The sequence below is a fragment of the Narcine bancroftii genome, chromosome 5 (genome assembly GCF_036971445.1).
Source record: "Narcine bancroftii isolate sNarBan1 chromosome 5, sNarBan1.hap1, whole genome shotgun sequence".
Lineage (NCBI taxonomy): Eukaryota > Metazoa > Chordata > Chondrichthyes > Torpediniformes > Narcinidae > Narcine > Narcine bancroftii.
The window spans coordinates 120,235,008-120,248,020 of NC_091473.1; the positions used below are offsets into that span (position 1 = coordinate 120,235,008).

At 39.1% G+C, this 13,013-nt stretch overlaps 1 protein-coding gene across 1 annotated transcript in view; it reads left to right on the forward strand.

Annotated features, from left to right (window-relative positions):
- usp24 (ubiquitin specific peptidase 24) overlaps positions 1 to 13,013 on the forward strand; it is a 214,826-nt gene that overhangs the window by 159,669 nt on the left and 42,144 nt on the right. Inside the window, exons 47-52 of the mRNA XM_069938902.1 lie at positions 1,741 to 1,860; positions 5,958 to 6,178; positions 6,310 to 6,434; positions 8,042 to 8,183; positions 8,560 to 8,710; positions 11,929 to 12,024. Of these exons, the coding sequence (XP_069795003.1) occupies positions 1,741 to 1,860; positions 5,958 to 6,178; positions 6,310 to 6,434; positions 8,042 to 8,183; positions 8,560 to 8,710; positions 11,929 to 12,024 (855 nt within the window). The remainder of the gene's footprint in view (positions 1 to 1,740; positions 1,861 to 5,957; positions 6,179 to 6,309; positions 6,435 to 8,041; positions 8,184 to 8,559; positions 8,711 to 11,928; positions 12,025 to 13,013) is intronic.

Genomic DNA, 13,013 nt, shown 5'->3' on the forward strand with positions numbered 1-13,013 from the left:
GGTATGTTGGCCTTCATAAATCTAGAGTTTTGAGTACAGGAGTTGGGATGTCATGTTGAAGTTGTATAAGGTTATTGGTGAGGCCAAATTGGGAATATTGTATGCAGTTTTGGTTACCGAATTATAGGAAGGATATAAACAGAATAGAGAGAGTGCAGAGGAGATTTACAAGAATGTGACCTAGGTTTCAGGGTTTGAGTTACAGGGATAGGTTGAGCAGGGTGAGACATTATTCTCTGGAGTGTAGAAGATTGAGGGGTGATTTGATAGAAGTATTTCAAATTATGAGGGAGATAGATAGAGTCAATGTGGACAGGCTTTTTGAATTCCTAGTGTGGGAAATTCAAACAAGAGGATGTGGATTAAGATTGAAGTGAGAAAAGTTTAGGGGAAACATGAGGGGGAATTTCTTCACTCAGAGGGTGTTGGGAATGTGGAATGAGCTTCCAGTTAAAGCAGAAGATGTGGCTTTAATTTTAATATTTAAGGAAAATTTGGATAGGTATATGGACAAAAGGTGTGGAGGGTTATGGTCTGGATGTGGGTCAATGGGACTAGGTGGGAGAAGGTGTTCAGCTTGGACTAGAAGGGCCGAACTGGCCTGCTTCTGTGCTGTAATTGTTATATGGTTATACCTGTGCAATACAGAGAGAATAAAAAAGAAAATCAACGAAGTGCATGAGTAAGAGTCCTTAAATGAGTCTCTGGTTCAATTTGTCATTGAGTCCAATGGTGGAGGGATAGCAGCTGTTCCTGAAGATGGTAGTGCGGGTTTTGTGACATCCATACCTCTTTCCTGATGGCAGCAGCAAGAACAGAGCGTGTACTGGGTGGTGTGGGTATTTGATGATGGCTGCTGCTTTCCAACGGCAGCATTCCCTGTAGATGTACTCGGTAGTGGGGAGGATTTTGCCTGTGATGTCCCAGGCTGTGTTCACAACCTTTTGGAGGGCTTTATGTTCTGAGGTATTGGTGTCCCTAGACCGGACCATGATGTAGCCGGTCAGCATACTTTCTTCCACACCTCTAGAAATTTGCCAGGGTCTCTGGTGTCATGCCAAACCTCCGCAAACTCCTGAGGAAGTAGAAGCGCTGATGCCATTGGTGTGTTGGTGAAAGATCCTCCTCCTTTTGTCAGCCAGCATCTCTGGCCCCTCGGTGGAATTTAGCTTATGTCTACTGATTCTAAAAACAATTAGGTTCTCAGCTTTGCAGAACCCAGAGCTGCAAATAAAAAAAAATAGGTTCTCAGCCCTGCAAAACCCAGAGCTGCAAATTAAAAAAAAACAGGTTAGAATCTTCCATTACAGATGGTGACTCCCAAGAACTTAAATTGGCTCACCCTCTCCATCTTTGAAAATTTTATTAATGTGCTTCTTTTAAAAAAAAACTTTTCAACCTTTTAGTCTCTGCTTCCAATCTACTTTTAACTTGATATTCTGTGTTGTCTGGTTTTAAATTTTGACTAACTTCTTTGATGGAGGATTCTCCACCTCATTCTCCAAGGACACTGCCTGATCTGCAGAGTATTTGGGATTTCCTGCATCTGTAACTTTTTGCTTTTGGAATAAAACCAGTTGATCAATGCAGATTTGCTCTGCTTGAGAAGGAAAATGAAGCCAAAGCATTTGTTTTCCTATTTACAGAATAGATGTACAAGTTCATCTAGATAATTAATGGATTTAGATTTACTCCCCGTGTTATTGTGGTGCTCTATAACACTTGTATTTTGTCTTCCAGAGGACAACAGTGAAACGAATGTGCATCAAGTCTCTACCAAGTGTGTTAGTCATCCACTTAATGAGATTTGGGTTTGACTGGGAGAGTGGGCGTTCTATTAAATATGATGAACAAATACGGGTAAATGCAATTAATACATGGTGTTTATTTTTAAAGTGGAGGGGAATGAAAGTTAGCATTCTTAAATGAATAAATGTACACTCAAAGAAATAGCATTATGGGGCAAGCTGACAAATCTATCATCTAATAAATTATTGGTGTTTAGTACTGGTAAGCACAAGCTTGCAACAGTTGTAAGCTTTTTTTTAAAGCTGGGTGGAATCTGGATTGACCATTAGCTCTTTCTCCTTTTTTTTTGGCAAGGCAAAAGGACCTTGACATGAATAGTTTTGTACCTTTTGTAGACAGATAAAAACCTTTCTGCATTATCACTCAAAAGTATTTGTAGCAAAGCAGAGAAAGTGGAATCTTATTCAGTCCACACTCTGTTTTGTGTGGAATTTAAATTAATAGTTGATTCTATCGGATGAACATGTTGCATTGAACTAGGTGCATAAAGGGATTGAATCTTTGTGGCCATTTTGGAATATGACATTGACTGGAAACTTTGCAAGCACAAAGTTCAGTGTATGATGACAGTGTCTATTTGTTTGTGCTAAATACTGCTGTAATATTACAAAGTTATTCTTTAATTGTTAATGAGCTTGCATTTCCTATTTAGTTGATCCTGGCCGCCACCGTTCCTCTTTAGGAATTTAAAACGCGCCTTTCTTTTAAATTCTTAACTGTTGAGTAAAGCTTGGAAAGTAGCCAAGTTTTTCTTTCTCACAACAATTTACTCAACTTAATTGTCAAGCATAGAGATGGCATGGAGGCCCAAGTGCTTAGACATCGACCCCCGCTGCCAAGGAGTGGCGACACTGGTGCATGATTTTCATGAACAATGTCGACAACTATGGGGACAAGATACCGAACAAGTACAGAACACTATTAGGCTGTGTGAGTTGCAGTATTTTCAAATACATAGAAGGATGTGAAAATTTTGACTCTTCTATCTCTACGTTGGACAATTTATAAGCCAGACTACCAGGCATCAGATGATTTCTTTAGGGAGTTGGAAAAATTAGAAAAACTGTAATTTTTGAGATCATAGTGCGGAGCAGAGTGGAAATGAGGCAATGTGTGACGCGTTCATCGCTGGCGTTGCCTCATCTGCAATATGTCAGCGTCTCTTAGAAAACAAAACACTGGACTTACAGACTGTTTATAACCAAGCTAGTGCATTAGACGTAGCTCAACACAATAATGGTGCATATGCTACCCCAGTGGCCCATCCAGCTGCAATAGTGAACTCTGAGCTATCACAGTTAGCGCAGGTATGTAAGGATTCTTTAGCAGGGCTGCTAATCTTCCAGTTGTTCTTGAGAAACTAGCTGTGGCTGCCACTTTATAATACAAAACGGAAATGTTTCTTCTGTGGTTTCTCTTACTATTCACGGGATAACTGTCCAGCATGCGAGGCTACTTGTAATAAAAGTGCCAAGAAGGGACAATATGCCCAGTTGTGCAAATCCAAGGCCTCACCAAGCTCAGTGGCAACAGTGGTCAATTCTCAGGTACTGACTGCGCTTATTAATGTGTCTCCGCTCCATCCTCAACATCCATTGGAGCGCTTTCATCCCTAACGTCGAAGTACTCGAGATGGCAGAGGTCGACAGCATCGAGTCCACGCTGCTGAAGATCCAGCTGCGCTGGATGGGTCACGTCTCCAGAATGGAGGACCATCGCCTTCCCAAGATCGTGTTATATGGCGAGCTCTCCACTGGCCACCGTGACAGAGGTGCACCAAAGAAAAGGTACAAGGACTGCCTAAAGAAATCTCTTGGTGCCTGCCACATTGACCACCGCCAGTGGGCTGATATCGCCTCAAACCGTGCATCTTGGCACCTCACAGTTTGGCGGGCAGCAACCTCCTTTGAAGAAGACCGCAGAGCCCACCTCACTGACAAAAGGCAAAGGAGGAAAAACCCAACACCCAACCCCAACCAACCAATTTTCCCCTGCAGCCGCTGCAACCGTGTCTGCCTGTCCCGCATCGGATTTGTCAGCCACAAACGAGCCTGCAGCTGACGTGGACTTTTACCCCCTCCATAAATCTTCGTCCGCGAAGCCAAGTAAAGAATAATGTGCCACAAGGACTTGCTCAAGCTGCAACCTTTGTGACTGACCAATAGTTACATTAGGGAAAAACTAACGCGGGAACTAAAACTAAAGGTCCACCATCCAGTAAAGGCATTACTATGGGTCAGAAAACTTTAAACACTAGTTCCCAAGGATATGTTGTTGTTGACTTAACTCTTAGTTTTAATAGCCAGTCATATGCTATCATACAACTTAGTGTATTGAAAGACTTATGTTCTGAATTAATACTTGGGCAGGGTTGCCATCGTCAGCACCTGAGTGTGAAATTTAAATGCGGAGGACCCTTGTCTGAGCTAACTGTGAACGGTGCTGATCATTACACTGATAGCAGCAACAATAGAAGAGCCATCCCTTTTCCCAGCTTATCACCAATTGCTGCTAAATCAAGATGCTTTAGCAAAGATGATCAGGACTTCATTGCAGAGGAAATTCACCAATTACTTTCAAAAGGGATAATTGAATTGTGCATATCACCATGGCAGGCCCAAGTGGTAGTGGTGAAGGATCCTACCCACCGACACAAGAAGCGAATGTGTGTGGATTATTCACAGTCAATCAATACATGGAATTGGATGCTTAACCCATACCAAGAATTGACAAAATACTGAATGAACTTGGAAAATATAATGTTCTCTACCTTTCACGTGAAAAGTGCCTACCACCAAGTGTCACTGAAAGAGTCAGATAAGAAATATACGGCTTTTGAATCCAATGGACGTTTATCCCAATGTTGTAGGATTCCATTTGGAGTCACAAATGGGGTATCCACCTCCCAGTGACCTATGGACAAGTTAGTTAGAGAAGAAAAACTGCAAAGTTTCTTCCTTTGATAATATCACTATTCCTGGACATGCACAAGAGGGACATGATCAAAATGTAAAGAAGTTCCTAAAGACCATCAGTCAGAAGCACCTAACACTTAATGATTCAAAGACTGTGAATTCCATTAATGTCCTTGGATACTGTGTGGGGAATGGGATCATGAATCCAGATCCTGAGAGACTTTGCCCACTATGACAAGCCCAAGTGGTAGTGGTGAAGGATCCTACTCACCAACACAAGAAGCAAATGTGTGTGGATTATTCACAGGCAATTCATCAATAGACAGATTTGGATGCTTGCCCCTTAACAAAGAGTAACGAACTTGAAAAATATAGATGTTCCCTATCTTTGACCTGAAAAGTGCCTATCATAAAATCTCACTGAAGGTGTCAGGTAAGAAGTAATTAAAGCCAGTGGATCCCATTTGGAGTCACAAATGGGGTAGCCACCTTCCAGTGAGCTCTAAAGAAGTTAGAGAAGAAAAACAGCAAGGAGTCTTCCCTTACCTTGATAATATCACTATTGCTGGACATACACAAGAGGGGCATGATCAAAATGTAAAGAAGTTCCTAAAGACCATCAGTCAGAAGCACCTAACACTTAATGATTCCAAGACTGTGAATTCCATTAATGTCCTTGGATACTGTGTGGGGAATGGGATCATTAAGCCAGATCCTGAGAGATTTCGCCAGAAAATTTGTGATCCTTAAAAAGGGCACTTGGGATATTTGGTTATTTTGCCAAATGGATTCATGGGTTTTCTAACAAGATTCAACCGATGGGAAATACAGAGAAGTTTCTATTGGAGGAAAAGGCCCTGAACACCTTTAACTTACTAAAGAGAGAGTTGGAGGAAGCCACCCTGAGCTCAGTGGATGAAAACTTACCTTTTGAGGTAGTGTGTGACCCATCTGTTGGGGCTATTTCTGCTGTCCTTAACCAAGGAGGACGGCCTGTTGCATTCATGTCAAAGAAGGTACAAGGAAGTGAATTGCGCTACCACATTGTAGAGAAAGAAGCGACTGCCATCATTAAGGCAGTATGCAAACAGAGCCACTATCTGGTACAGCGCCACTTTAGTTTGGTTACTGATCAGAAGTCATTTAACTTCCATTCCTTATATCCTTTCCTTTGGGATGTGTGGGCAGTCAATTCTCATCCAATATAAACTGTTGCTCACTGTTTTCTCCTAGTTTCCATGGCTTCTAAACATGGAGCCGTATACAGTGTCCGGAATGGCGCGACAAGAGCACTCTTCTGAACATGGTGAAAATGGCAAAGCAGGTGATCACTTGGGTGGTGGGTCTCCAAGAAAAAAAGGTGCCCCAACTGAAAACTATGAGCTAGTTGGAGTGATTGTCCATAGTGGTCAGGCACATGCTGGACACTATTACTCATTCATCAAGGACAGGAGGTGGGTGAAAATTAGTTGAAGTCGTTGGTTTTTTTTTGTTGCATTAGATTTTAAATCAAAATAGATGTGAAGAGTCACATTTGAAGTGTGGCTTTGGTTCTGGGCTCACATTCAACTTTTTTATTCTGCAGGGCTGGCGGCAAAGGGAAATGGTACAAATTCAATGACACGGTGGTGGAAGAGTTTGATCTCAACGATGAGACGCTGGAGTTTGAATGTTTTGGTGGAGAGTACAGACCTAAAGTTTATGATCAATGTAAGTTACAGTGGAACTAACATGACTCTGAGTTTATTTTTCTCTTGTAAACCACCAATGGAATCTTTTGGCTGTAAGAGAATGACTAGGGAAACAAAAACATGAATTTGAATGGTTTTCCAGTATATCAGTGAAAGTCCAATAATGAGAGAGTCCAAACCTAGAAACCAGCTTGTTTTAACAGATTGTTAGATGTTTAAATTTTTTGGCAGGGTCAAAGCTGAAAGCACGGTCAAGTCACATAAATGAACTGGAACATGGAGGCCTATTGGAATCTTCAGAGGAAAAAAGTATAATTTCTGTTTGGCTGAAATGAATGTAAAGCTGTAAATGATGCAAGAAACATAAATGTCAATGCCATTCTGCTATCAGTTGGTAGAATTAATGATTTGATCAGAGCCTGCAGCCAGCTTGCACCTGGAATTTTCTTTTATTCCATTTTTTATTCATTTTCATTCATCCTACCCACCTTGCATGTCGGTTTGTTAATTGATAGCTACAATTTTGCAGAATAGGAAAAAGCAAGAAAAGATAAATAAACTAAACTAAGCAGTTCAAGTTGCCCATTTACCTACCAAAATGTCAATGATCATTTCTGACAAAACTGCAGACGTATTGGTTTCCCTCCACAATCTGTTAGTTCATTAAAGAAAATCAATATATCTTTTTAATTAAAGAATGGACAGCAATAATTATCAAGGATCCCAAACAAAGTTGAACTGGGGAGAAAGAAATGCCACCCAGTCATTGGAATTATTGTGGTGCTTTATTGGTGATCAATCATTTCATATTTGGGGAACATTTCAGGGCTTAACTAACTTTATTCTTGATGAAGGGTTCTGGCTTTGAAACATTCCTCCAGCAGATTGTTTATGCTCTAGATTCCAGGATCTGCAGCCACCAGCATGACTCTTAACTTTAATTGATGATCATTTACCATGTCCATCATGTGGTCAAAACTGGAACTGTTTGATGATGATTTCTGAAGTTGTCCTTCTCCCTATGCATAAAAACCAAGGTAGCAACATATTTGGAGATGTGAGAGAGAGAGCAGGTCCAGTAATCTGTTGTGAGAAACAAACCTAGCAGGTCCTGTTGCAGGTCTTGGCCTGAAGCATTGACCATCCCTTTGCATTTGCAGATGCTTCCTGACCTGCTGCATTAGTCCAGATTGTTTTTTTGACTCCAGTGACATTTCTGAATTAACATATTTCTGACAAAGTGCCAAGAAATCAATCTCCTCTGCAAGAATATGTGTGGCTGCATTTTTGATGCTTGTTCATTGCCGGCTCAAAATCATAAATCCTTCAATTGACAGCATTGTAAAAACACCCTCACTGCCTGAGCAACAAGGATTTAAAGTAGCTCATTGCAACAGTATGAGAGCAACAAATTTTATCTTTATCTCTCGTGATGCATCTCATTGTTTGGTTTTGGACTTAAAATGTTTGCATGCAGAATTCAAAGCAAATTTTGTTATGGCTTCTTCATTTTTTTATTGTAATTTTTATTTTGGGTAGTACATTTTAAAGAAAAGTACAGTTCAAGTGAATGTTACACCTGTTTATAGAGGTTACATTCTAGAGATGTTTCTTTTTTTTTAAAAGCAAACCCTTATCCTGAGGTCCGTCGCAGATATTGGAATGCCTACATGTTATTTTACCAGCGAATGTTGGACCAAAATTCTCCAGTTTTACCAAAGAAAAGTCGAGTTAGTGTTGTTCGACAGGAAGCTGAAGATCTGTCCTTGTAAGTAATTTTGCAACACTTTCCATTCTCCGCCACTCATTTAACAATTCAGTTCAAAATATTACCACTTTATTCCTTAAAGGTTGCCCATGTTTTAAACTAAGTTGTAATGAAAAATGCTCTGACTGCTATATTCTTCTTTTCTCCCATCGGTCCTGAGCTTCATCCCAACTGGCAGTCACTGACCTGAAATTTAGCTTTTCCTAATTTGATTTTCATCGTCTGCAGCATTTTATTTTTAAAATTATGTGTGGAGTTTTTCACAAATACAAAACAACATTTTTATTTATTGTCTGCTTTTGCTGTTTGCTCTTGCTGTTTAACCACAACTCATATTTTTGTATTTCTGACAAAAACAATCTATTGTTTTGAGTAGATCTGCACCCTCTTCACCGGAAGTTTCACCCCAGTCATCCCCTCGTCTTCATAGACCAAGCAATGATCGCCTTTCGTTGTTGACCAAGCTGGTAAGGAAGGGAGAGAAGAAGGGACTCTTTGTGGAAAAATTGCCAGCCAGGATTTACCAGGTAAGAAGACAATCATTGAAGCAATCATAAGATTGAAATGGTGTAGTTGTGCAGAGAAACATATGTATCTCACTATCAAATCATTCATTGCACAAAAGAAGATGATTTAGAGATGTTGACAGCAATGAGGAATGATTGGAGAAATGGGTGTCTCCTTTGGATCAAAAAGGCTGGCCAGAAGACATAATTCAAATGTTTGAAATAATCCAGAGCATTGCAGGAGCAAGTAAAAAGGCATTATTTCTCTTAGAGGGTTCAAAAACCAAGGAAAGAGTTAAAATCGTTCAAAGAAAAAGTAGAGTATAGGTGGAAAAAATGTTTTTAGCTAGATTGCAATAAGGGTCTGGAACCCGTCTGTATTTCAACAGTATTTGGATGTGTTATTGATGATTAAGAGCACATTCAAATACTGTTGAAATGTGAAGACTGTTTCTCTGGTGTTAGGACCCAGTAGTGAATGTGGGATTGGCTTTGGAGCTCTTTGTTGACAGACATAAAGGGATGAGCTGAATTACCTCTTTTTGTGTGTAGTTTGTGGTATATTTTGTACAAAGTGGGGAAAATCTATGTGACTTACTGATTCCATTAATGTACCTGAGCATTTGGATAGTTTGATATCTGAAAAATCAAATTATCAAAATAGGGTGGTATCGTTGGCGTAGAGGTTAGCGCAACACCTTTACAGCGCCAGCAATTAGGACTGGACCAGGGTTCGAATCCTGTGCTGTCTGTAAGGAGTTTGTGTGTTCTCCCCATGTCTGTGTGGGTTTTCATTGGGGATCCGGTTTCCTCCCACCCTTCAAAAATTAATAGGGTGTAATTTGGGCAGCACAGACTCATAGGGGCTGAATTGGCCTGTTACAGTTCTGTATGTCTAAATTTTTTTTTAATTAAAACATGGTTATTTCACAATTTCAGAATATATTTCTTCCTTTGTCCTCTTTCCCTTCTGCCTCAGCAATGCAGTGATAATAATTGGAGTTAATGATGTGTTACGAGCCCAGAGGAGCCCAAAACCCAGCAGCAATAGATGTTCACCAAGACAAATGGTTTCTTAAACAAAAGTTACTTTTAATTATCTTTAAACATGAAAACAGAATCACACTTTAACATCACTATTGACTTAACTAACCTAACTTAACCCCCTTCTAATTCTAAACGCACGTGTATGTAATGTCTGTGTAAGTTCAGAAACGTTCTTTGATTCACAGTCCAATCTCACTTATCATTTCTCCAAGTTCACTGGTTGCAGGCAATACTTATACTGTGCACAGAATTTAACATTTATAAAGTTCACCAGGCTTTGGTGCTTGAAAGGTAAATGGTTACCACTCAGGAAGGTCCTTGTTGGTTTAGAGAGAGAGATTTGTTGTTCCAGGACATCCACAATTGATTCCTTTTTAATCAGCCACTTGGCCTCTTCAGGGTTCTCCAGATGATAACCTCTTTCCTTCAGGTCACCACAGATTTCCTTTTTGTTTCACTTATTCCAAGTGAAACATTAAACAGCCAGTCCCCTCCTTTTGCATGAACCACAAGGGCTTTGACCAGGCTGAAATAAGAACCCATCTTCCAAATAGGGTTTTCCACAAGCTTGCCAGCTTGTCCTGTTCCAGTCCCAGCTGTTGTTGCTGACTGTAACACTGTAGAAGTGATCTTTGTGTGTGTATGTCTCTCTCTCTCTCTCTGAGAGAAAGCCTGTTTGACTCTCTCTGCTTGCAAAACCACGACCCTCAGAACAGCTCCAGTCAATCAGCGGCTCCAACAAAATCTTTCATCTGTTGCCTTTTTGTAAACAACAATCCATTAATGAAGTATCTTAGGCACTCTCCAAAGCTCTTGCAAAGACTGTTGGCCCCAACATGTCTAGAATGGAGCAAAGCTCCAGTATTTTACATAAGATCTGTTTTAAAGTGTTTGTATATGACCTACCCTAACAAACCTTTTCCCAATTTATCTCCCAAAAACTTATCTATATACTTTGTCACAGTTGAGTAGAAATAGACCATTCAACCCAACTTGTTCTATTGATGTTTGTTCCAGATTAGGTCTCCACCTCATCTTCGTTGTGTGATTATTTTCCTCATCTTCGAACTGCCTTAATTGCCCTTGTGGTAGTAAATTTTACGTTCTAGATAACAAAGTTTTAATCCTGAATTCCTGTTGAACATTTAGTGACTCTTATTTTCCCTACCTTTTGATTACTCAAGGTCATTCATAGATTTGAAAGTACTGTGTCATTTTATGGCCTTAAACATTTTTCTGTTTCACCCGAGTGACCAATTGTTTCTCTAAAGTACAAGGTTAACAGCAAAACATTTGTTGCTGCTTTTGTCCAGGAACTAAACAATTGCCCATGAACGGCACTTAAAATTTCATCTTCTGGCAGACTCCAGAATGCTGAAACAAAGCAACGTCATTCCAAAATGAAGTAATTAAAAATGATTGTTATTCAGAATATTTTAAAAATTAAGTGTCTCTTGCGCTATCATTTGTCTTAAAATTCTTTGTCAATAGTTTAGTTTACTTCATCACCTCCACCACAGGTTTACTTGGGCCTCTTCCTCTCGACAGAGGCTTATACGCTAAAGGTTCTGAATTTGATGCATCTTTTGAAAATCTTCAGAAATTTGATTGATGAAAAAAGAAAATACCCGTTTAAAATTAAAATATTACCTTTAGAAGTTGCTATAAAGAGTTAGGATTTTGGTATTTGAATTAAAATACTCAAATCCTACAAATAAATTACATTAAAACTATTTGAGGAACTATGAGATATCTCCATAAAGAACAGAACTAATGAAAATATCTTTGTTTTCTCAATTAAACTTAAATCTTTGCATCTAATGAATTTTTGCACTTGAATCTTGTCCAATGCCAGGAATAGGGTAGAAATTTTTATATTATAATGTACATGTGTATTTATAGAAATTCTCTTAATAGCAAAGGTTGTTTAACTCTTCAGATGCTGTAATAATGGAACAGCATATTTGTTGCAATACACAAACATATTTGACCCAAAACCTTTGTTATCCTTTCCTTCCCTTGGATGCTGTGTGACCTGCTGAGTTTCTCCAGTACATTTGTGTATTGCACTCAGCCCAGCATCTGCAGACTTTCTTGTTTAAACTCCATTCACCATATTAGTTGCTGTGTTATTAGCACCTCAAATTATAGTTAGCTGTTGGCAATACAACTTTTTCTTTTGTCTTTAACAGATGGTACGAGATGAAAACTTGAAATTCATGAAAAACAGAGATGTTTTCAACAGTGACTACTTCAATTTCATACTTTCCTTGATTTCACTCAATGCGGTAAGTGTTAGGTAATATTTGGGAGAATGATCAGTGTAGTTGAGATTTCTTGAGAATTAGATAGTTTACACCCAATTGTTCTAATTTAATATTTTTGTGCACCTTTTAGGTGTTCAGGTCTAAAAGTTGGTTTCTTTGAGTAATCTCATATTATTGCAAATGTTTACAGTATATTACAACTATATTTATTCATATAGAGCAGAGAAAACAAAAGTTTAGAAATAGGATAGCCTTGATCTTCTTGGCTAGGTTGAGAAAGAATCAATGGCCCAGACTAAAAGGAAATCTATAGTTACTGGGAGCAGAGTTTATAAAGCTAGCATGCTGCACAAAGCCATTCCTGACCACCTTGGAGGGCGACGGCTTAAAACCCGCCATGTTTTAGGAGAGCTATGTGGGGTAGGGATGAACAGAACTTCATTGGCCATGCATTAAGCTTTTTTTGAAAAAAAAATATGTTGACACCTGGTTAAGTGAACTGAGACAATCTGAAGCATGAAGTGGTAAGAAATGAATTAAAAATGTGTGGAAAAAAGCAGCAGGTCATGCAGCATCCACAGGAAGTGAAAAGATAACTAATATTTTGGTCTTGAGCCTGGGTGCCTAAATACACAAAATTTCTTGTTTAACAATAACTGAATTAATTGAGTTAAAATGTTATTGCAATACTACATATATAGTTGGACTATTCCAAAATCCAACCATTTCATTTGCGAGAACTGTACATTTGGTTTTCTTCCTGTATTCTCGAGATTGGAAATTTAATTAGCTACTGAGATTGAGCAGCAGTACTGGAGCTGTTTGTAGCTTTTTATATCAATAGTCAAATGTAAATTCTCATTGAGATGAGCAGAAAAGCCAGCAAATGTATTGAAATGAGCTGGAGCTTACCGAACCCAATTTAACTATTGGTTTTATCACTTATGTAAATTAATTTCTTATTCAAGTAATTAATTGTGAAACAGTCGATCAACAGGCACAATATGACT